The sequence below is a fragment of the Uloborus diversus genome, chromosome 4 (genome assembly GCF_026930045.1).
Source record: "Uloborus diversus isolate 005 chromosome 4, Udiv.v.3.1, whole genome shotgun sequence".
Taxonomy (NCBI): Eukaryota; Metazoa; Arthropoda; class Arachnida; order Araneae; family Uloboridae; genus Uloborus; species Uloborus diversus.
Genome location: NC_072734.1, coordinates 124,484,460 through 124,510,237, shown reverse-complemented (window position 1 = coordinate 124,510,237; position 25,778 = coordinate 124,484,460). Strand labels below are relative to the sequence as shown.

General features: G+C 31.9%; 1 protein-coding gene across 1 annotated transcript in view; it reads left to right on the top strand.

Annotated features, from left to right (window-relative positions):
* Positions 1 to 25,778, top strand: part of LOC129220307 (exportin-T-like) — an 80,374-nt gene that overhangs the window by 29,959 nt on the left and 24,637 nt on the right. The window contains 9 exon segments of the mRNA XM_054854705.1: positions 262 to 344; positions 4,648 to 4,852; positions 7,229 to 7,291; positions 9,111 to 9,182; positions 17,715 to 17,843; positions 19,977 to 20,045; positions 23,032 to 23,151; positions 23,231 to 23,325; positions 25,480 to 25,648. Coding sequence (XP_054710680.1) covers positions 262 to 344; positions 4,648 to 4,852; positions 7,229 to 7,291; positions 9,111 to 9,182; positions 17,715 to 17,843; positions 19,977 to 20,045; positions 23,032 to 23,151; positions 23,231 to 23,325; positions 25,480 to 25,648 — 1,005 coding nt within the window.

The window sequence follows — 25,778 nt, the reverse complement described above, 5'->3', positions numbered from 1 at the left end:
CAGTATGCAGTTGGAAAATGTTGGCTGATAGAAGTGTTGGTCATGTTAATCGATTGGAATGTTTGGCTTGTACTTTTTTAACGAGCATGCATTGTTGTATTTATTTTAAATAGAACTCAGGGAAATGAAAAGGAAAAAATATTTTTACACAATTTAGTATTACTATTGCATTATTACCTGTTTAAGATTGCAAAGGTTTTTAGCCTTCCAATAATCTTCAATATTTTTTTTTACTCTTTATATACTGTTGTTGCATTTCAGACAGGTGATGATGAAGATTTCATGGTCAAATTGGCAAATTTAGTGAATGGTATGGGTACAGCTATCCTTAATAGCTGGACAAGGTATGCTTTCATTAATTAAATCATTGGCATTGTGGCTGGGGCTTAAACGGTCCAAAAGTATGCTAAAGCTTAAGGGACATAATCTAATCAATTATTTACTGCAAGATTCATAATGCATAAATATAGATATTAATGAGGTTAAATTAATGAGTATTTGCTAATATTTTACTGGAAAATGTTCATTTAAAAATATCTTTGAAAAAATTGCCAAAAACTATTACGTAAAAACTTCCTTAAGTAACAGTTGGTATAATTATGAAAGAAAATTCACAACACTACAAAGACAACTAATTTCAGTTCCATTTAAAACTCAGAGGAATGTTATTAAATGTGCATTGTTTAGGTGCAAAAAAAAAAAAAAAAAATGTGCAAATAAGTTTTACATGATGCTTTAACGAAAATTGTTTTTTAAAACATAGATTAAAGAACAAGAAATTGATGATTAAACACTTATATTTTAAAGCTTGTGCTATTCTTTTTTTAGTTCACATTCTGTAACTACAAAAAATTGTAATTTATTGCATTTAAGTCAATTATTGCACTACATTTTGAACACTTTCTTTTGCATACATGCATAAATATTAAAAAATTTGGTTTATAGAGAGAGAGAGAGAAAAAAAAAAAAACTCATGGATACAAAGTGAAATTTTTAATGAAGAATTAAATTTCTACATAACTAGATTAAAGTCAGCTCTGTAAATAAGTTACATTTTTATTTGTACTTGAATGTTCACATTGAATAAATATATTAAATAGTCAAAAAAAAAAAAAAAAAAAACTATAATTTTGATACATTCTGTTCTGTTTTTGATATTTTCTCACAAAATATAGTTTTTCAAAAAATAGTTTGGGACACTTTCGGACAATATTGGACACAAGAGGGAAAGAATAGTAAAAAGCTTGCCAGCCCCTGCTTTCATTTGCACACATGCATAAACATAGAGAAATTTGGTTATTAAAAATAAACTCATACAACACATAGGGGTCATTCTTCAAGAAGTGTAACTTTTCTGTCACACTCCTTTTACAGAAAATTCTTCAAGGAACAATTCATCTAACAATTCTTTTCAAATTCATCAAAAATATATCTATGTAAACCTGTTAACAGATTTTTAATAATAATTTTTATTTTAGCATATTTTTGGTTCACAACATGTGAATTCTCACCTCCGTGGCATGTCACATACCTTGTGTGACTGTTTATGTTGCTTAATAACTTGTTTAATTGAAGGTATATGTTTGTTTATTTGTCATTCCTTTCACAAGTCTCTCAAATACTAATCTTTAAGTACATTTAATTTTTTAATATTGTGTTTTAGTTGTTTTTTTTATGATAAGTAGTCAGGTCACACGAAAAACTCTCACCTCCGTTACTTAAACACAAAATGCCATTCCTCATTAACACGTATCAGTAATGACATCAAATTTTATTTTCCATGATACAAGGGAGCCCCCTTTGTTTATTTTCAGCCATAGTTGAAGTTGTGACATTTTTTTCGAAAAACAAGAAGAAACATTTTGCTTTAAAAACTTAGTGTGGTTATTCTGACTTCTCACCTCCATGAACTTGAATTTCAGGGATGTAAATTAATGTAAAAAAAGAAGTGAACATGTTTTCATATGCTTAACATGTGCAGATTGTTGCAACAAAGAAAACAAAATTCCATGAAAAATGTATCTATTAGGCTATGTTAAGGGAAAGATCCTCACCTCCATAAATCTCACCTGCGTGACAGACCTTATCAATGTCATTATTTCTGAGGTGAAAATAACTGATGGAGGAGAAATACATCAATAATAGGCATTCTACCAAAATTATAAATTGCCAGTATATCCTCAAATTTACCAAATACTATTTTTTAACATACATTTGAAACTGCTAATCAAGCCATACTTTAATTAAGAGGGCTTAATATTGTATTCCCACTAATCATTAAAATAGCTGATTGTTTGCACCAATTAACAAAATTACCACTTTGATATTAAATTTGCCTCATTTTTTAAATATTAAAAGTTTTTTCTTTTTTTTTTCGTGAACAAGGCATTTTTTTTTTTTTTATTAATGAGTAAAATAATTGGAACTTAGCTGGACCATTGTTTATGGTTACTTCTAGTAGATACCACTTTCATGTAAGAAAAAAAAAAAAAGTTTCAAAATTGAAAAATATTTGCGTTCAAAAGTTACGTTTTCTGGAGAATGATCCATACAAATTGAAATTTTAATCAAGTATTCAACTTATATGCAGGGTTGCCACGCACCGGGAAAACCGGGAAAACCTGGAATTGTCAGGGAAAATGAAAATGGCCGAAAATCAGGGAAATGTCAGGGAAAATGAAAAATTGCATATATCCAATCGTTCTTAGCGCGGCCTGCGGTCTATGACGTCAAAAAAAAAACTTTCTGCCTTGTTTTTTTCGCCGCCATTCCCTTCCCATTCGTCATTTTGTCATTCCCCTCTTTCTTTTTCCCCCTGCAGTTCTTTTTATCAACAACTCTGCCATTGGCATGTGCGCCATAGCAGTCGGCGTGCACCATAGCAGTCAGCGGCGGACATGCGCAGAAGGTACTTCTTTTCTTCCTCGTTTGAGCGGGCTCTGTTTAAGCGCTACGCTGCTTGTTTACGTCAGCAGTTCTGAAGTTGTTATGATGCACAGCACGTTGTTTTGTCTGGGAGTGCCGACTGAAGTTTTTAATGAGCTGCAATAATCTTTTCATATTTTATATTATTTCTTTAAATTAATTAATGTAATCGTATTATTCTAAACAATTTTGTTCTGTAAATTTAGTTCATTAGACAATTTTAAACTTAGAAAGTTTCTTTTTTACAGAAGTATCGCTAATCTTTTAGTACTTTGGTAGTGATCTTTTAAGACTTCCAATGCGCTTCTTTCTTTCAAAATAAAAGTAATCCGATTAAAAAAAAATCTGCACATCAGAGAAGTTTCTGATCAATGCTCAAACTTTAACGTTATGACAGGGTGCCCACAGGAGTGATTATGGCGCAAGTTGCGCCATCAATTTTTTTTTGGGGGGGGGGGGGGGGAGATTTTTTAATTATTTATTTTACTTTATTTTTATTCAAATTATTTACTCATATTATTTTACTTTATTATTTTCATCTGTGTGTGTGTATTTTATATGGGAGCGAGCACACTTTTTTTTCAAAACAATAATAATTAAAAATAAATAAATAGGTAAAAAAAAATAAAAAAAGAGGGTTAAAAATAAAAAAAGCGCTAAGGCGTTCAGAAATATTGGGGGGGGGGGGGCTATTGAACTTGGGGGGGGGGAGCACCCTTGTGTTATGAGCAACAAACAGGGGAAATATATGAAGCTAAAAGGTGCATGATTTTTTTACAGGCCAAAGCCTAAAAGCGCTTTGAGTTCAATGGATTGGAGGGGTAGAAAGCAATAATTGAAAAAGTTTAGGTTTCATAAGTTTTAGTTCAGATTATTTTAGCAATTAACTTTACTTTTGTGATACAGATGTCACAATTGCTAATTCTGCAGTTCTTCAGGTGGTGTCTTGGACTTGAGCCGAGAGAGAAAAAAAAATTGAACCACCCTTAGTACATATTTTTGATTATTTCAGCTTGAGTAAATTAAATTTGGTAGCCATTGTTTGTAAAGTTTGAAAATGAGGTAAATTTTATCAAAATTTGAGATGTATATATTAATGTTGCAAAATGAAGGTGGTGATTGATAACCTGGAATTTTTCTCAAAACCACCTGGAAAACCTGGAAATGTCAGGGAATTTCATTCTTGAACTTCTGTGGCAACCCTGTATATGTATCTAGATTAAAAGCAGCTCCATAAATAAATTGAATGCTCAATATAAAACATTACTTTGATACATTTTATTCTGTTTTTGATGTTTTCTCACACAATACAATTTCTCTAAAAACATAGTTTTGGACAGGACGGTAAAAACTAGGGTGTTTCTCCATGGTTTTTACCGTAGTGTCCAAAACTTTGCCAACCTTGACCCTGACTCATTGTCCAACAGGCCCAAGCAGGCATGCCCAAGAGGGAGGACACACCTCCAAATCCCATAATGATTACCCCCTCCCCCTAAAAAAACAATGAAATGTCCCTCCCCCCTGAAAGTTTCAAATCAGCAGTTTGCACCATGACCCCTCCCCCGCTTAGTTGAGCACCCATGGGCCCAAGGACTAAGTGCATGCAACTTTCATTGCAAATTTCTGCCTTATTTGTATTGGTTTCCTGACATGTCTGTACATGTACAATTTTTATGTCTTTGTTGATAGATTTTCAAAATACTTTTTTTTTTTGGCATTTAGGTTGCAAAAATTTAAGGATGCAGAGGGTATGACTTTTGTTTCCAATGCCATACATAACAAAGTCGACTTACTTTTGAAATTTTTGAGCAATGATGATGACGAAGTGTCCCAGGCAGTTGTTGAATTTGCCCGAGAATATCTTGGATTCCTCAAGAACAAAGCAACTGCAGGGGTGTACAGCTTACCAGATTCCAAAAATGTTGAAGTAAACAGTTATATGAATTTTAAAAAAATGCTCATTTGGTTTATTTGATTAAAATTGTAAAAGCAACATGGTAAAAAGAAATGTAATGTCTGAAACTCAAATTAAAGCATTTAATGAATAATACACTAGAGTCTCGAAAATCCGAGGTAATTGGGGCTCGCTCCACCTCGGATTACTGAAAACTCGGATTATCCAAAAAGTTCTTTGGACTACATAAGGACATGCACATTATCCAAAAAGATCTTTGGGCTACATAAGGACATGCACATTACGCTATAAACGCATATACGTGCCAAATCTACTGTTTTTAACGATAGACTCCCGTTTTTTGCTCCCATCTCCCAATTTCCCGTTTTTTACCTCTTTCTCCCGTTTTTGCAATCAATCATCAAAAGTTTCACATTCTTCTCAATAGATTGCGCCCTTTTCTAGTCACCTACCAAGGACAGGGGAAAATAATTTTTCCAATTTAATAACTCATTTTGTAAAAATTTATTTTCGGAAGCTTTCCATGTAGCGTGTTGAACAAAACACATGCTTTGCCGAAAATTGCAGTAGATTTCAATCCCTTTGCATCTTGAAAATATTTCCATTATTTTGAAAGTTTGAAGTTATTTTAACATGTGCTACCCTATACCTACTTATTTTATATTTTATTTTCATAAAATATTGATTTCTTTTGGGGGATATTAGTAATTAAATTTTTCTAGCGACTTTTTTGGTAAAGACTGTAAAATGTACAAAACATTGAGCAAATTCACTCATTATCTAGTTTTTCCTTTGCAGTATTTTTTATTTTTCTTCCTGTACCAATGAGCTTACATCTGAGAAAAAAAACCCATTTCACTTTAAATTTAGTATTTATGTTATTTAAAAGCATAATTTAATAATTTTGTTGTGAAATATGTCGTTGGTGAATCATCTATACCTCTAGTGGAGAATCTCCTGTTTTTTCTTCTTCAAAGGTTGGCAAGTATGAAAAGAAAATATTTCTCCTCAGAAAAATTATCACTCAAATTTCAACATGAATGTTTTAATTAACCCTAAACGAGTTTTGGTTAGTTTTTTTCTTGATATCTACACATACTTGTGGGTAGATTTGCAGGTAACCAATAAATGCCTTTTGATAGTCCTTGAATAAATTTCGATGAGTTTTGTCGTGACATTTGTGTCTATGTGTGAGCTTACGTATGTACCTCACATAATACAAAAATGTTATTCATAGAAGGATAAAATTTCTCATACTATACAATTCGTATAACGTCAAGTTTTGCACTCCTCTTTTTAATTGCAATCGAGTATTCCAAAAGAGCTGTTTGTTCGTCCTTTAAAGCAAAACAATGTTTTAATTTCAAGTTATTTTTTGTATCAACCTACTTCCTATTTTCTCCAAGACCTTCTTAATCTATCTCTAACAGTCAATGAATTTTTCATGTCATGTTGTTGATATAAACCTTTCAATATATTTTTAATACCTTATTGTATGTTGTCACGGAAGTTCTATGCATAGCAAAATATTTGGATTTTCAGATTAATACATTTTTTGCCTGTAAAAAATATATCTTGAAAATAACAGCTAAGCACCTCGAATTAAGCGGAACCTCGGACTTTTGAGACTGGGATTTTCGAGACTATTGTAAATAAGTCAAAAACTAAATCAAAAACCATGAAATTGCATTAAAAAAAATAAAGGTTTAAACCCAGCATTATTTCATGTTTACTAAACATGATATTTTTATAAACTTGTGGATGAAAATTTTTCTTTGCCATCATTTTTGTGTTTACTGTTTCTCAAAGCAGTACAAGTCATAAAAATATGGATTTTGGTAACCTATCCATCTATTTTGTATCCTTTTATGCTTTAGTTTATTAAATTACAAATTCTGCTTTTGTATTTGAACTTTTACTCTAGTTGATACAAGGTATTGGATTTTTTTTTTTTTGATATTTTCCTTTGATCAAATTTATTCCTTTTTACACTACTGCTACATTGATGCTTTGTTTAGTTTGCTATTTTATTATTTTTTCTGAATTAGCTATTCTCTAAACAATTTATTTATTTGCATTTTGAAATATTTTAAATATACAACGCAATTATATTCAGTCCTTACCTTGCCTTCAAGAGTTGAATTGAACCATTGCTTCGGTCACTCGTCTGGTCTGTTAATTCTGTATTAGCTACCAGTTTGTATGGTACTCTTGGCTTCCTTAAGAGGTTTTCCACCTCCAGCTCAGTCACTTTCCTATGCTGAACTGATGAGTGCTAATAAGCACGAAACTGCAGTCCTCAGCTGGAATTGACTGAGCTGGCGGTGTATTTCATATACAAAGCAATTATTACATATTTGACAATTTTAAGTGAAAATTTCTTTCCAGGCTATTCTGTGCATTGTAATCAACAAATACAAGTATGACAAGTCTACTGATTTTAACAGTCAGGTAATGCCTTATGTTCTTAAGGGATAAGTTCTTACTTTTTCAAATAAATAAATGAATACCATGCAAAACTTAGCATGCTTATGAATGTTCTGTTTTTGTGTTTTGAAAACTTGCATCCAAATTTGATAATGTATCTGTTGTTTATATTATCTAGATTAAAACTTTAAAATTTCATATTTTTATTTGCTCATTAGAGTTGAAATGAGCTTTAAATGATTTAAAATGCAAATACAAAAGTGTTGTGCAGCAACAGCCTCTGGGCACAGATTAGTTGGTTACTGATCAGTTTATCAATACTCAATGAAAAATCAAGAACTCTTTTTGAACTATTCATCCCATTGCAACTAACCGCTGCTTCTAATTAACTATATCACCTTAAACCCTATTGAAGCACTAATTTTCCAATTTCTAGATTAGCCTGAGATTTAGAAAACTAAAAATAATTACCTTTGATTCTGCCTTCTATGTAGCTCATTAACATCTTTTTTTAATAGATTTAAACAGTTGAATCATCTCCCTGCTGATTCTTGTTTTCTTGAGACTGTGCATAATCTGTCTTTTTACTGCAGAATCACAATGTAAAGCTGAAAGTACTTGTCCTAACCAATGAGCTCTCCTTATTAGCCTTTTCTAATGTGTATTGATGGAGCAGCTTTGTCTCTCAGTCTTAGAGGAATATTTCGCACCTTTTTATGCCAAAAGGATAATTTTCTAGGGAAACTCTTCTTGATTTCACCTGATTAAGAAAATATCCCCAATATGTGTTTTTGTTGTTGAATGAGATCCACTGTAACTCTTTGCAATCTTGTTTTGGGGAAAATCCAAAGGCATTGTTGACAAGAAAAGATCTTGATTTGAGCAGTGGGTAGGATGGTGGAAATATGAAACATTCTTTCATTTCTGGAGATAGTTCCATCTTAAATAACATTTTATTATTATTATCTATTGATGAAAGAGCTTCATTTCATATAAGGGCATCTCTACAGTGATTGCTTTAGTAAAATTTCACCAATTGGTAAGTTTATTGGGTGACACTTTATCATTTTGTTATATAACTCAACCAGCTACAAAATGAGGGTCATTTAGCCTGAAGCCTGCCATTACAGTGGTCTTAAAAAATCCATTTGTTTTTAGTAACTGAGAAATTTGGTGGTGCCAAATTAAATTTCACATTTTAATAACATAAATTATCATGTTTGTAATATATCCTAGTTTGTTTATAAGCATTTCAAAGCAAAAATTTATCTGTGATTCTGATTATTCAATATTTAGTTTTTACACATTCATTTTCAGCAATATTTCTTCAAGTTCTATCAATGCTCATGTTCTTAATGTTTTATTTTTAAAAATCAGTCATCTCTAATAGATAATTTTTGAATGATTTGTCTGAAAAACATCAACCAAGAAAAAGTTTGGTAGATCGGTTTCCAGTGCATATTCTAATTGCACTGATTTTTTTAAAGGAAAAAGAAAAAAAAAATGCACATACACACACAATCAGATGGCAATGGTGGGAAGTTGAGAAGAGGGTTTTCTATGCACATGGCATGGAACGTAAGATCTTTGGGCCTAATTATAATTACATTTCATGCACAAGCTAAACTACTCACCTTACAAATCAAGCATCAGATGTAGCCATGTTATTCAACTTCAGAATCCCTTGAAAAATATGTTACAGTTGTCTTTTGAAAAATTGAATTGTAAATGATTTATTGAAAAGTTATATTTTTTATTTGAAACATTTGTGAAATCCTGTTTAATATTTTGGAAGTATAAATGCTATAGTAAATAATCCATTTCTTCATCTTTGAACTTTCAGGGACAAGAAGAAGCTATGTTTCAGGACTATCGAAAATCATTGAAAGTACTTTTTGACAACTTGGCAATGTTGGTATGATGACTTTTGTTAAAATTTGGTTTTATTAAACAACAGAATTTTAGATTTTAAATTGATCAACTAGCTGCATTGCCCGGCTTTGCACGGTCTACCTCGAAAATAAAAGTTATGTTTAGTGACGCTTGTTCAGCAATCAGGCTTGAACAAAAAAAAAAATCAGTAAAATTTTGCGGCAGATTGCAGAAAAATAACTAAAAGGAGGAAACATTTTAAATCCCCCAACTACAGGAAAAGCCTCAAAACAAAAACCAGAATTTAATTTATTCATATTCGCGAAAGAAAATGGCAACATGTCTCTCTTTTCAATGGTTTTTTTCACGCTACAAATTTTAATAAAAGCATTGTTACAGAAAGTTGAGTTTAAGCATGAATAGTAATTTGAATGGAGGAAAGCCTTTGAAAAATAGGGATTTTATATTGAAATATAAGTACTATGATTAATAGTTTTTAATTGATATCTCCACTAATTATTATCGCAGGATTATGTTAAACAGCCATACATAAAGACGGGAAAATTACGAATTGATTGATACCTGGTTCGATGGTTAGTTCACTGACCTTTGGGAGAAGTAACTCGGACATACATATATAGGTACATGCACTCAGTTTTTAATTATATAACATTGATGAATTGTTGCTTCATTCAACAGCCATTTTTCTTTACTCATTTGATTTGTATTTTGTTACTTTCTTGGATATTTAATCAAATTAAAATTTATTGTTCTTTTAATTTTCCCTTTTGGGCTGAAGGAGTGCAAAACACCTATAGTTTGGTCAAGTCTAACCTGGTAGCATTGTGTTGGCTACGCAAATCCTAATCACAGCATTAGAAAACTGCTAGGTTAAGTTTGCGCTTACTACAGGTTCAACAGCAGGTTCAAGGTAATAGCCTAAAAGCAGTGGCGGCTCGTACCTTGAAAAAGCGAGGGGGCCAGATCATGGGTCACTCGCTCCCCCCCTCTCCCCCAGGTTTTTGATTTTTTTTAAAATTTAAACTTGCTTAACTTAACTAATTCATTTTAAAAACAGGACAAGGTACAAAATATTTAAACAACTCTAAGTAAGTCACAAAAGATATTAATCTCATGTTTATGTCCATGATTGCCGGCAGCGGGGTGCACTTTCACCCCCCTGACTTCCTCAAATAAAACATAATTAATCAGATAGGGAAAAGCTACAAAATACATCACAAAAATTAATAATCTCACATTTATATCCAGTACGCTTTCCGGCGCTACAGTACACCTCCTTGCAGCACCGGTGAGAGGCTGCAAAGGAAGCCCTTTTAACCCCTGGCTTTCCAAAATAAATAAATAAGTTCAGGCATCGCAGCGTTCCTATATTCCTATATTTTCCTATATTTCTGAAAAAGTTCCTATAATTCCTATAATTCCTATATTTTCAGTTTCCGATTCCTTTTTTCTTTAACTTTTCCCCTCGACTTTTGGCTACCGCCTTTTCCGCGGTCCACGTGCAGCCGCCATTTTATCTTTCCTACTGTGCAGGGCTCCCAAATGGTTCGCTTTTCCCGCCAAAGTCCGTGTTTTATGGTAAAGTCCGCTTTAGACTTTTAACATTATGGTCTGATTAGTTCGCTTTTATATTGTTTTTACTTAACTATCAGATTTTAAAAGTTTTTCATTTCGTTAAAAGTTACTGTTCTCCCAAGCACGCCGCCGCAGCGCGTGTTAAACAAAGTTCGTACGCCCATGAAAAACCTTGAAAAGTTCTTGGGGGGGGGGGGGGGGAAGGTCACACACACACATTTTCTAGTGTTTGAAAACCTTGAAAAAGTATAAAAAGTTTCTTTATTGCTTGAATTTATTTATTGTTTGGATTGTGCTTGTAATTCTTTTAAAAATATTTCATTAGTGCAATTTTCTGAACATATATATTCGGTATGATTTATCGCGAAAAATTGCTTTCGTGTTTGAGGTTTCAATCCTTTTGCATCTTGTTAATATTTTGATTCTTTTTACAATCCAAAGTGATTTTGACATGTGATTACCTTAGCTTAGCTTATTTTTCGTTTAATTTCAATAATTAATGAAAAGATTATTTTGGAAACCATGGCAACATTGAACTTACTCGGCTCGGACGCGGAAAAATGCTTCTCGCTTTTGAAATTTCAATCCTTTTGCATCTTGTAAATATGTTGATGTTTTCCACAATTAGAAGTTATTTTAGTATTGCTACTTTAGTTTAGCTTATTTTTCGTTTGATTTTAATAATTAACGAAGGAAATATTTTGGAAACCATAACAATAACATTGAGCTTATTCGGACTTCGCTGAAAATTGCATCTCGCGTTTGAAATTTCAATCGTTTTGCATCTTGTGAACATTTTGATGTTTTGACAATTGGAAGTTATTTTGACATATGTTTTTATAGATTAGCTTATTTTTCGTTTAATTTCAATAATTAACGAAGGAATTATTTTGGAAGCCATGGCAACATTGAACTTAATCGGATTTCGCGGAAAAATGCTTCTCGCGTTGGAAATTTCAATCCTTTTGCATCTTGTAAATATTTTGATGTTTTCCACAATTGGAAGTTATTTTGACATATGCTACCTTAGTTTAGCTTATTTTTTGTTTAATTTCAATAATTAACGAAGGAAACATTTTGAAAACAATAACAACATTGAGCTTATTCGGACTTCGCGGAAAATAATTTCAATCCTTTTGCATCTTGTAAACATTTAGATGTTTTTGACAACTGGAAGTTATTTTGACATATACTACTTTAGATTAGCTTATTTTTCATTTAATTTCAATAATTAACGTAGGAATTATTTTGGAAACCATGGTAACATTGAACTTACTCGGACTTCGCGGAAAATTGCTTTTAATGTTTGAAATTTCAATCTTTTTGAATCATGTAAATATTAAAATATTTTGCCCAATCGAATGTTATTTTCCCATATTCCAACTTAGATTAGCATGTTTTAGGTTTAATTTAGTAGAAAATAAATAAATTTATTTTATGGGAAGCATGCCAACATTGAACTTGGTTCGTGAAAATTTGCTTCTCTGAGCTTTTAATCGTTTTGCATCTTATAAATATTTTTATATTTATGGCAATTAGAAGTTATTTTGACATGCTACGTCAGATTAACTCGATTAAATTTTTACTTAAATAACTAAAAAATTAATATTTTTTGTGTTGTTTAATTCAAGCTTATTTAGTTTTCCAAACATAATTTTGATTATCATTAGCTTATTTTCGGTTATTACTGTTTTTTTGTGTGGGAGGGGGAGGGGTATTAAATTTAAACAATTGAGCACATAACATTTTAAAGTAGCGTCTGTATATGAAACAAAGTTGAATTATGTAATTATATGAAGTTGAATTTGTACATCCTTTCATTGTCATGATGCCTGCTGCTGTTGTTGTCGTGGGCCAAGTAGGCTGGCAATTTGAGGTGCACTGCTTCACTTTTCCAACTGTAGAGTAATTTGGTGTGAAGTCCGACTTCTACAGTACACACATGCCATAAGGACCCGTTTATAGGGGACAAGGACAGGAGAGAGAAAGTACGTCCATGCCCGAGCCGGGATTCGAACCCGGACCTTCCTATCGCAGTCAGACTTCTCTGACCACTAGACAAGGCAGGCGGCATGATGCCTGCTAAAGGGGGGAATTTGTTCCCCCCCCCCCCATAAAAGTTCAAAGCACTCGTGGCCCTGCAATCATGGATTTTTTTTTTAATGTAAGCTTTATGATTCTTGAAAATATACTTTGAATATGAAAATTGCAAAACTATGCCTCATGTGATCTGCTTCTCTTTGTGATTGAGAATTTCAGACATTTTTAGGGAAACTTTCAATACAGTAGATCTGTTTGGTGTGTGATGGATTCATATCGGTGGAGAAGGGATATAAATGCTATTAAAGAAGCATTACAATACAGAAAAACACAAAAATAATTTTAAACTATAGAAAGATGAAGCACAGCTTCATCTATCCTTCAGTGAGACTACCAGCATCCCTGGTTCAATTCAAAATGTATCATTACGCCCATTTAGTTCTATGGAGGCTGCCTTAAGTGCTGCGCTAAGTGCCTCCCCCCCCTCCCATCCAAATGTTTGTGTAAATAATATTATTCAATGGATAAAAAGATCAGTTGTGCAGAAGGTGATAAAGGAATTGTATCATTAAAAATCAGTATTATGGTTAATTAAATTATTTTCAGGGATTTAGCAGCAGGCAGCTAATTTGCCTTTTGATGCTTCCTTGTGAATGGTCCTCTCAAGATCCTCTTTTTAATCCTAACTGGTCCTCTTTAGTCCTCTTTTTGATTGAAATTGGTCCTCTTTTACCCTTTTCTAAAACTAAAATGTGTTGGGAGCCCTGCATTAGTTTCTAGAAAAGTGAAATTTTATCTGCACAATTGCATTCGATCCTCATTGATTTGGAGGCTTTGGTATGAACTTAAAGAAACGGTTTTGATTACTAAAATGCAGTTTTCTAACGACTTCTCATTTATTTATTTTGAAGTAATTTAAAAACCTATTTTAACTTAAATTTTCCAAAATGCATGTTTTTGTAAACAAGTGCAAGGTTCTATTTATTAATTTTTTTTATGAAAGTCGTAAAAACTAACCTCCCCCCCTCACTTTTTGTACTTTAAAACTTTGGGACAGTGGTGGCCACCAAGTTTTTTAGGTCTGGATTATTTTGCTTTAATGACCAAATATTTCTAAATCAAATATATATTTTACAGGGTGTCCTTCAAAGTCATGGGAAATCGTGGATTTCAACTATGATCGAATTTGGTACTGAAAAGTCAGGATTTTCAGGGGGGAAAAATGGTCAAAAAGTATCATATCAGATTTTTCTGAAAAAAAAAACACAGTATACATTTAAATTTTTAATTTGCATACATTTAAATTTTTACCTGAACACCTTTTTTCTAGAAAAGAAAAGGAAATTCACAATAATTTCTTTTTCACAAAAATAAAGAAAATTCACAAAAAATATTTTGCTTTTTCGCATAACGGGGACTTAAAAAATGAAACCTGGATTGACCCCTGATATTACTGTGACATGTGACTTTGATTTCAGCATAGCACATGTTTCAACAACTTATAAAACTTTAAGTTTGGCTTTTACGGCATTGTCAAGTGATAACATAAATTAGAACGGAACTTCACGAATTTCATTCTACTGCACAGCTTGCCCATCGCAGTATCGGATCATGCAAAATCTTTCATTAAAAATTAGATTAGTGACACAACTATTTTAAGAAAGATTTGTGTTCATCTACAAAAAGTTTCGTCTATTTTTTTTTTATTTTTAAAGAAGTATGCCTTAATAGGTTTAGTACAAATTACAGTTTTACGCTCTTTTACTGTTTGTAAAATTGATTTTGTGTGTATTTTTTTTTAAGACTTATTTATGCTTATGTATCACACTTATGTCAGGTAGTGTAATTACATGTTTTTAATCGAATAGTAGTATTGCATTTTGAAAAAAAATATCATACTGGCGAGCTTTGTTATCGAAATTCCTGTATATCCTTTTTTTTTTCAAAATATTCCTATATTATTTCGAAAAATTCCTATATTGTTTGCAGAAAATTCCTATATTTTCCATCGAATTCCTATATTTTTTTCAGAAAATTCCTATATTTTCCTATATTTTTGTTGGCAAATGTCACTTCTATCCCTGTAAGTTTCTAAAATCAGTATTAATCTAATATTTTTAATAGTAATATTGTTTTTAATCTTTTAATAACAAAAAAAATTTAAATGAGTAAAATTAATTTTATTTTAAGCAAGACCAAACTACAAAAGTGCAAAAATATTCTAATCAGAGACATTTGTAAAAATTACAAGTTAATTAATTTTATCAAAGATAAAAATACATCTCAGTATTCACTTTAAAAATAAATAAAATAAAAATAGATAAAACTAAATTTTATAAAAGCTAAAAAATTAAATAAATTTAAAAAAAACTATAAAAAAAAATCAGCGATTTACATGCGGGTGTAGCCATTTGCATATGAATCTGCCGGCCGCCCATGGGCCAGATTCAGAATTTTTATGCAGACATGCAGACAAAGAAAAAAAAATCAAACTTTTTATTTTCTTCAAATTACTGATAACTTGTCACATTTTCTTTAAAACTACATGCAAGCAGTAATTTAAAATAAGTAATTTCTGTAACAATGGGAAGACATTTTTTGAATTTAAAAAAAAAGAAATCTTGTAACAATATATGCACACATGTACATCCTACAGCACAACAAACAACAGTGGCGCAATGAGAAAATAATTTTTAATGGGGACGTGGGCACAGTAGGAAAAAAATCTCATCAATTTGATTGATTCGATTTGCTCATCAAATCTCTCAATTTTGAAACTCGTAGTTTTAAAAACGCAATTTTAGACGGTCTTTTTGGTGATGTTAGGGGAAAGAACAGTACAAGAGAATTTGTAGAAATTGAAACCTCAAACAGCGGTTTATAAGCCACATTTTTTGACGTTAGGGTAAGAGATGGGGCTCTGGGACTCTCTTCGATCGTTTTTTTTTTTTTTTTTTGAAAAATAAAAAGAAATCAATTCCTCCTCTCCCATCCAATTTTTCGAAATTGCAATTCCAAAAACGCAATTTTAGACAAACTTTGAAGATTTTTACGGAAAGGGGTTCTGGAGCTTTCCCCTGGAATATTTTTCAAAATCGATTTTTCCAAAAACACAATTTAAAGCGATTTTTGAACACAGCTTTAAGCAATGTTGTAAGGTACTCGTAGACTTTCCCTGGAAATTTTGCGAAATTGAAGTTCTGCAAATGAAAGTTGATGCTCCGTAATATTTTTGGCGGAAGAGAGGGATTAGGAGGAGAGACTCTTTTATTTTCAGACGAACTTGGAGAATGGAGGAAGAAATAGGACGGGGCCGGGACTAACTGACAAATTTACTGTACCTACTGAAAATTTTTAATTCAAAGATTTCTTTTTGAAATAAATTAAGATTTACCCTTACATCATTATTTTTTTCGAATTAAAATCTTTTCTGCCCTGTTTCTTAGATACGTTTTGATTTAACATACAATTTTAGCAACTAAACTGAAAACATGATGAAGTAATTAATAACTTTCGAGGTATATTCAAAAAAAGAAAAAAAAAATCGAAAAATAATAACTTTTTCTCCAAACTGTCATTATAGTATGCTAATTACCTGAAGACAAAGAGTCAAGAAAGGAACAAATGGTCTATTGTGCAAATGAAGGCTTCTTCCTTTACTGTATGTTGTTTATTTTACTTGGCCTGAATTCTGTAAGAAGAGCATTCAAACTATGTAAAATAAACAACATACAGGCAGGGTGATGGTCTTGGCGAATCCTGCAATAAATATTGAGGGGCTCAATGCATTGGTGTTGAGAGGGAAAAGAACAGACAATCCTCGGCAGCGTATATAATCCGCACCTCATTAATTTTACATTTTTTTAGCAGATAATCTGAAGATTATAGGCAAGGAAATTCGGTACAATTCATTTTTTTTTTTAAATTTCAAGCACATACACACACACAAAAAAAAGGAAAATAAATAAAAAGTTATAAATTATTGTCTGAAAAAAGTGAGGGGGCCCAGGCCCCCTCCAACCCCTCCCACGAGCCGCCACTGCCTAAAAGCTTAGCTTACAAACATTCTCTGGCACTATAGGTAAAACTTTTTTTAAAACCAAATTTGAATGTAGTGTTTCCATTTGAGAATATTGTACAGTGAAATCCTTCTAATGCGGACACTAACGGGACAAATTTTTTTGTTCGCAATAGAGAGGTGTCGCAATAGAGAGACAGGGGTTTAATAATGTTATTTGCATTGGAACTGGGGAATTAAAAATTGTCCGCATAAGAGGGGTGTCTGTTAGGAGGGGTTTTACTGTCATTTAAAATATTTATATTGGGTTGTTGTTGTCGTGTGTCAGCTAGGCTGACAATTTGGGGCGAACTGCTTCATTTTTCCAACTGTACCGTAATTTGGTGTGAAGTCCGACTTCTATAGTACACACTTGCCATAAGGACCTGTTTATGGGGTAGGCAATCATTCACAGCATAACAACACATTCACACAGAAGAAGGACAGGAGAGAGAAAGTACGTCCATGCCCGAGCCGAGATTCGAACCCGGACCTTCTTGTCGCAGTCAGACTTCTCTGACCACTAGACAAAGCAGGCGGCTTATATTCGGTTGAATTTATTAAATTGTTTTGCATATTAGAAATTTTTCTAAGTTAATAGGCATGCCTGTGTAACTTGCTTTCTGATTAATTTGCTCCTGTATAATCAAATGATTATATCAGATGAATCAATTTCAAAATTGTGTTTCTAGAGATGTCTATCTTGAGTTACATTCCATCAAAAATAATGTGAATTGATTGAGTTTAAATTTCACATAATTGCATTTATTATAGTGTTGGTGTTTTTCTTAAAGAAAATTTTATTCATTTATTTATTGTCATTAAACATTTTTTTTTTTTTTGTTTAGTTTTAATGAATAAATTCTTTTTTCTGTTGTTTAGGACTTAAATCTGGTATTTACTCGAACTAAAGTAATGATTACAGACACACTTCATCATTGGAGGAACTTGCCTTTTGAAGATTTAGAAGTTGCTATCATGTTTCTTTACCTTTTAGGAGAAGCTGTTCCTGTATGTTTGATGCTCTCTATTTTAATGCCATTCTTTTGACTGTTTTAATACTAAATCAAGGAAACTTTTTATGATTTTTAATTTGTCTGAATTTCCATCGATCATGTCAGTAATAATAATGAGCATCCTATCTTATATTAAACTACAACTCTAAGATTACTTTATTTTTCATACCTCTGATAGCTTGATTCCAATCAGAGCATTTCAAATCATTTTGAAAAATGTAAAGTTTTTGCATCCTCTGTGGAAATTGGATTTTTTTAAACCCCCCCTCCCTCCCTAACTGTAAGGTTTATTGAACTCTTTTGAACTGTCTGCATTTTGTTCATAAACAGTCATAGAAATTAAGGCCCCTATAGTGGAGGAGCAGATGCATCCGCCATTTTGGAGCAAACTTGATCTAGTGCTTCGCAGCTATAGCATTGCTGCTGATGTTTACATTTCTTTAGCATATGTTGAATTGAGTCAAATGGGTGGTTGTTTGGCTTTTAATTGTGCAAACTGCTCCAGGGAAGGATTTTAGCTCTTCGGATTTCCAGCAGATGCAGAAAGAAAAAAGAAATGGGTAATTAATAACCAACAATGTGACTGGCAGCCTGGAAATGGAGCTTGCTTGTCTGAGGTTAATATTGATTTGTTTCTCATGATTTCACCATCATCACGTTATAAATGCTCTGTAATCTTTGCTAACACGTCGCAGTGTTCTACGAAATGTCTTTTATTCTGTACTAGTGGTACCCGCACAGCCTTGCTTGTAGTAGAAAACTAAAAGGTCTTTTGGTTCGCCTGGTATATTTACAAATAATGTATGGTGAATTTCTTGCCAATTAGCTTGCTCATGTTACTTTTCCACATTATGATAACTTGGTAATTTACTCGTCCATCTTAGGATAATTTTTCTTGGAAAAATGTTCTTAAAATTGGAATAGAAAAAGAACAAAATTGAGTTTTTGAAAAATCGCTTTGAGGTGCACCCTTCCATGCTACAAACTAACTTTGTGCCAAATTTCATGGAAATCGGCCAAACAGTTTAAGCACTATGCGTGTCACAGAGATCCGGACAGACTTTCAGTTTTATTATTAGTAAAGATTTCCCTGTTGTGCTATAAGTACACTTGCTCCAATATGGCAGATGCGTCGGCCTCTCCGATTATAGGGGTTTTGATAGAAATAAAGAGCATGTTGGAATTTCAAAAAGGTTTTTCTAATAAGCAATTGATCAAAGTTGCTGGACGAAAAATGGGGAGGGGCAAAGCATTTTGGCAGTAAAAAAACAAGTTAAAAAATAATACGTTTTTCACTTCAATATCTCTTGGCATATTCTTTAGATTTTATTAAAATATTTTATTTGTGAGGTACCGAGTACTAGTTGATGTAAAAGAATTATTTGAGTAAATTTTTTTGGAAAGTTATAATTTTCAAAAATGATAAAGGTTTCAGTGTAACAAAAAAAATAGTGAAAAGTTTCAGAAACAGCATTGAAAAGAATATGAAAAAACAAAGCTGTCATTAAAAAAGCTTTCCTTTAAAATTGAATTTCATTTATCCATTTTTTCCCACTCATATGTCTTATTTATGATCTTTTTTGATTGGTCACATATACTGAGTACTAATGCATGAAAAATTACTGGATATGTTTGCACTTCGCATTAAAGAGGCACATCTATTTTTTTTTTTTTTTGGAAAAATATTTGTCAACAGTGAAATGTTTAAGAAACACTAATATAGGCAGTTTAGCGTTTTTTTTTTTTTTTAAATTCCCAAAACCTTGGATGTATAAAAATTAGTTTTCTTGTTTTTACTGTGAAATGAAAATAGTATGTGTAAGCATGAACCTGTTTTGATGGAAAGAATATATATACTTACGACCTGCGTAGGATTTAACTACAGTCGAATCTCAATAACTCGAAGCTTTTAACTCGAATATTCCTTATTCTCAGAAGTTTCCATCGGGTCCCAAACTCTTGAGACGTTGTCTAAACTTTCCAAAACTCAAACATTTTAGCCGTTCCCTTGGGACTTCGAGTTATTGATAGTTGACTGTATTTTGTATTTTTTTATTGAGGTTAATTATTTTTAGCTTGTTTTGCTTACTTTGATTTGTAGAGTTATATATATTTTTTTTATTTTCAGAACAGTCAGGGTAATCTAATAAGCAACTCAGCTGATAAAAAAACCGAAATGCATGAAATGCTACAACTGGTAATTTCTTTTCCTTTATTGTTTATTTATTTATTTTTGACACAAATAGATGTGATACAATTGGGTCTGCTTTTTTTTTTATGACTTACAGATTTTCTTCAACTGTGATTTGTTCAAAATGCTATATTCATGTGTTTGTCGCTCTATATTAGCGGTCAGCAACTGGCAGACCGTGATTCAAATCCGGACCGCAATTGGTCAAAAATTGCATGACTAAAATTATTTTGAAAGTATAGCTTACATAAATAAATTACTTTAGAATATTCTTCTGTAGATAACAATACTTTTGGGTGGGTGCTCAAATTACCTTGAAATGTTCTTCTGTGAATAGCAATACCTTTGGACCCACCCTCACTGTTGTTTTTGATATACTATTGTTGAGGCAAACCTAACCTGGTAGCCTTGTGATCGCAACAGAAATCATAATCACAATATTAGGACACTGCCAGGTTAGATTTGCCCTAACTATAGTCTTTCAAGTTCTACTTTTCTAGTTCATCATATTTTTTATAAAATATTTATTGACTGATTTGAGCTATTTACTTGGCTATCATGTAAGGTTCACACACGTTTGGGAAGCTGTGGAAGAACAAAAATTGCTCAAAACTTACGGCACCTTCTTTGCACAACCTGCTCCTTTGCATGAAATTCACTTGCAAAATCTCAAGACGGTTAATAATTTTTCCCGTTGATTTTTGAATGCAAATGAACCTATTGATTGTATTTAATATTAATGTAGGAGTGAAAGTTAAAATAGAAAAAGAAAAAAATTAGAAGGCGTATACTTTTTGCCTGGACCTCAATGAAGTTTTTTCAAAAATATCCATACTCGAGTTAAAATTGCTTGCTGACCCCTGCTCTGTATCATTCTGTTCTTTTCTTATCTTTGACTGTTTTCAGGTTAACTTTGTTTCTAATCACCCTCCAGATTTTTTATAAAATGTTGTCATAAGCAGAATGAAGTCTTGTGCGAAATTACTTCAAGGTGAAGTAAGCAATACCATGCAATGTAATTATCAGATTCATTAAGTAAATTGACTTAATTAATGAACTTAACTTCACTAAATTTAACTAAGATTAGGCTAAAATCATAAGGGGCAATTCATTAATTATGTAAAGATGATTTTTGCAATTTTTGACCCCCCTTCCCCCATGTAAGGGTATGTAAGACTTTTCAAGGCCCCCCCCCTATCTTATGTAAGAGTCCATTTTGTTTTAAAAAATAATAAAATAACGAATCTTATGTCACTGGAATCGAAATTAAATTCACTGTTATTAAATTTAACCTTTTTGTGCAAATAAATATTTACTAAAAAGTTCGAATTTAGACTGAATGTTTTTTGGACATTTTTTGTATATGGTGCAATACTAATTAAAAATAAAGCATGCCACACGTAGTGCGATTCTTTTATTACATTTTACACTATTCATTCTTTGTAAAGAAAAAACAGCTCATCCTAATACGTTTTTACCTTCCAGATGCAAATGAAATATAATCCCTGTCAAACCACTTGACTACGCAATTTCAAATATAAAATATCGAGCTGGAAACTTACGTAATTAATGAATGGCCCCTAAGCAAAATGACCTGTTTTTGTAATTAAAAGTAAAATAGTTTTCTCTATGATGGTTTTAAAGTATGTAAATTTTCTTTTTAATTTCTATGAAGGTCAGAGTTGTCTTGTCTGATTTCTTTGATGGAAAAAAGAAATTTCAGTAACATTGATGTGATACAACGACTCTGATGTAGTAGGAAGTTTTTCATTCATTTCAGTTTTATTTTTTGGACTTAAGAAGTGGTTTTAACTTATTCCCCTGCTTCAGAAGTTGTTACTATAGCTAAAGTAAAACAGTCATCCATATGAGCACATGCATAAAAACTTGCTGAGGCAGTTTTTTAAATGTTTGGCAAAAGAACACAAAGTGAAATTTCATCTAATTCATCAGAGGAACCAAAGGAACTCAGGAAGTCTCAAAACAAAAAGCCTGCTCTCTTAAAACAACTTTTATTGTTCTTTCAAAGACATCTTTTAAAGCGTTTATGGGTGTATCCAATAGCACAGCGGCAGGCAACCCGTCAATTGCGATCGACTGGTTGATCTCGAGCCAGTTTCCCGTTGATTATGACAACATTCTTGACCGTATTATTTTGTCAAGAGTATCATTTAATAAGCATTATTTACTTTTAAAAAAATTAGGCTAATCTTCTTAATCAAAAGTTATTTGAAAATCTTTCCAAAATATTTACAATCAGATAAAGGGCCACAAATTTTAATTCTCAAGAAAAAATTCTTTTTTTTTTTGTACTCGAAAAATGTCCACAAAAGGTATACATTTTCAAATAAAACTTGGTGAGAATGCTTTACAGATTATTAAAGTAGGAAAACATTGTTTTTAACCGGTGAACCAGTGGTACAGCACAGAGAAGATCAGTCCTCTCGTCCCTCTAAAGTCGATCTTTGTGTTTATCGAACTTGGAAAGTAGATGGGCTGTTAGTTTAGGTTGCCTATTGCTGCAATAGCAGCTAAAAGATTTTTGCAAAAATCCCAGCTTTTGTCTCATGGTTCCACACTCCCTAAAAATCCTTATAATATTTGCTTTGAAGAAATTAAGTGTCCTTAAAACAACCTTATTGCATACTTAAAGGTATTTAACTTTAAAATAGCCAATTTTATGGATCTTTTGAGCTACCAGTTGCATTTGTTTATTGACATTTTGTTTTGAGCAGTAGATAACTTATCTATCAATCTACCTTGTCAAACAGTATTTCTTTTGTTCATTGCTTCTTAATATTGTTGATGTTTGGGTAAATTTTATATATTCATGTGTGAGGAATGGCTTCATAGTTTTTCATAATCAAATGCAAGTGTTTGAAACAACTATTATTTAATTAGATAAATTATGTACAAGAGGATATTTACAAGAATATGTACTTAATGATGATTAAAATCATTTTAATTAAAAAGGGTTCTCATTTGATTTCAGCTAGTCACTTCAGGGATCAGTCGGCATGGACATCCAGCCGTCACACTGCAATTTTTTGAGACAGTTGTGCGCTTTGAAAAGTTTTTTGCCCAAGAGTCACAATATATTCCTGAAATCCTTGTAAGTCTAGTTTTCAGTTAATATTTTTTATGATATTTTCATTATTTAGTTAAGATAAATCATTGTCAAATCCTCGCAGGCAGCATTTTTGGATGACAGAGGACTTCGTAACGCAGATCCTCATGTCAGGAGCAGGGCTGCTTATCTATTTTCTCGTTTCATCAAATGCTTGAAGTAAGTGTTGGAATTATGAAGCTTTATTTCAATTTATTTTTGATACATTAGAAATAAGTCAAAGGCAACAATGAAACTAATTTTATATTACAATATAAATTAAATATGATAAAATTACATTGCTTAATAGAGGTGCTTAGGATTAAAAGCAGCTCAATCTATTTTTATAAATTTTGCTGCAGAGACAAACCTTCTTTGATTTGAGCTGATTTTCAAATAAAACTGTTGTGCTGCAGCTTTTGACTTGATTGAGCTAAATGTGTTCCAAATTGCTGTGTTGTGTGATAGTATTCACCTAGAAATATCAAATTATTGAAAAAAAAAATTGATACTAAATGTCTCAATTCATTCAAGCTGCTATACATTGTGATAAAGATGAAAATAATTCAAAAAAAAAAAAAAAAAAAACGGAAAAATTCCGAAAAAAAACGTTTTTTTTTTTCAAGGGTGTTTATTTTCAATCTGGAAAAATTGAATCTCTTCAGCTTTTCAGAAAGTTTCAATTGAAATTTTCGTCAAAAAGTGATAAAACTAGAAATTTCTGAAACTTATAGCATGATAGATCAGAAAACATTTAATACTTTTTGCACAAAAAATGAAATTGTTTTCACAAAATTTTCTCAATAACATCGATTAGGGGAACCATTAGAGGTGAGAGTATATATATATATATATATATATATATATATATATATATATATATATATATATATATATATATATATACTGTATTATGGTGTCCCTCCCCTCTCAAAAAAAAAAGGAAGTCGTTTTATCAAGTTGCACACTCCCCTTTCATATCTTGCCTTTTAGGTCAAAACAATTGCAAAAAAAGTTTCATGTACAGTAGACCCTCGTTTCACGCGGATTTATTTTATGCGGTTTCAATTATATGTGGCTTAGGATTTGACACCTTTATTTTATTTTACGCAGATGAGTTTCGGTTTTACATGGATGCAGCAATGCAAACAGATAAAATTTTTCCCTCTATCAAAATACAAACTCCTAACGATTGCAGATTACACGTAATCAACTGCATTTTGTCGTGCTAATAAAATCGAACTTGGGCCATTAGAGACATTTTATGGGATTGTTTTCTAGAGCTCTTTCCAGAAGTAAAGTTATTAAACTCACACAGTTCAGAACTCACTGGAAGAAAAGCTTTTAGGTATGACAAAGGAGGCTAAAACCAACAAAGATACTGACGGTGACACACAAACAAAAACCTTCACATTGAAAATTTTGAGCCATTTCTAGACAATAGAAATGGATTTTTCTGATTTGTTAGTGAAGGAAGATTCTATCATGGAAACGATCGAGCATGAGTTAATGCTCTGCAAAAAACTACAGAGAAAAATTAATGACTGCCAAAAGACTATCGTGGCCAGCTCCTTTTCTTAAACACTAAATTAATTTGTGTTTTCTTTATGCATGCTGGGCATATGTATCGATATACGTACACATTAAAACTTATTATACAATTAGTCCTCAATAGAATGAAGTATTTTGTTATCTACAGAAAAAAAAAACCCTATTTTAACACTAGTATTAAGTCTCAATATATGTGGTTTCGATTTACGCGGCATTTCCGTGGAATGTAAACTCCGCGTAAAACGAGGGTCTACTGTAATTTAAACAACGGCAACTCATGCCCATTAGTGCCTGAAAGTGTAAACCAGCCCTGTGTATTAGGCCAAATAATAAAAAAAAAAACTTTTTTTTTGGAAGTTCGAAACTTGATGTTAATAAAATGTTGGCCCTATAACCCCACAAAAATATTTATCCAAATTAAAAAATATTTAGGCAAGAGCTTAAAATTGATAAATATCTTCAATTAAAAAAATTGCTTTTTTTCAATTTACCTGTTAAAAGATTAGAAATTCCTACATTTAAATAAAGTATCAAGTTTAAAAATGATTAGCAAACACATTTTCAAATGAACATTCATTTTCTGTTTTAACTGAAAGAACGCCAAACACACCACTTTGATGGGATTAAAAATCGAGCTTCTTCCTTATCCATAAAAGTCAAATAGCAATAGCATCCATTAGCTAGATTTTCTTTTTAGAAAGAAATAAAAAATGAAATTGCAAGAACATTTACATATAATCATTTATATAGTCTACAATATTATATATATATATTCTGTTTCAGGACTAATATGTTTAATTATACGGAAGAAATTTTGAAGCAGCTTCAAGAGTTATTACTTTTGCCACCACCTGAAAATGGGCTGGGAGTTTCACTGATGTCGCCAGATGATCAGCTATATTTATATGAGACGGCAGCTATACTGGTGGTCTCAGGGAACTTCAAACCAGAAGTATGTATTGTGTATTTTTTTTTTTTTCTATTTTGGTTTTTAGTGTAAAACTTTTAATGTAAATTCCAGCATATCGCCATGCATTTTACTGTGTTTCTGATAAATATGATGTAATAACTTAGTTTTTAAA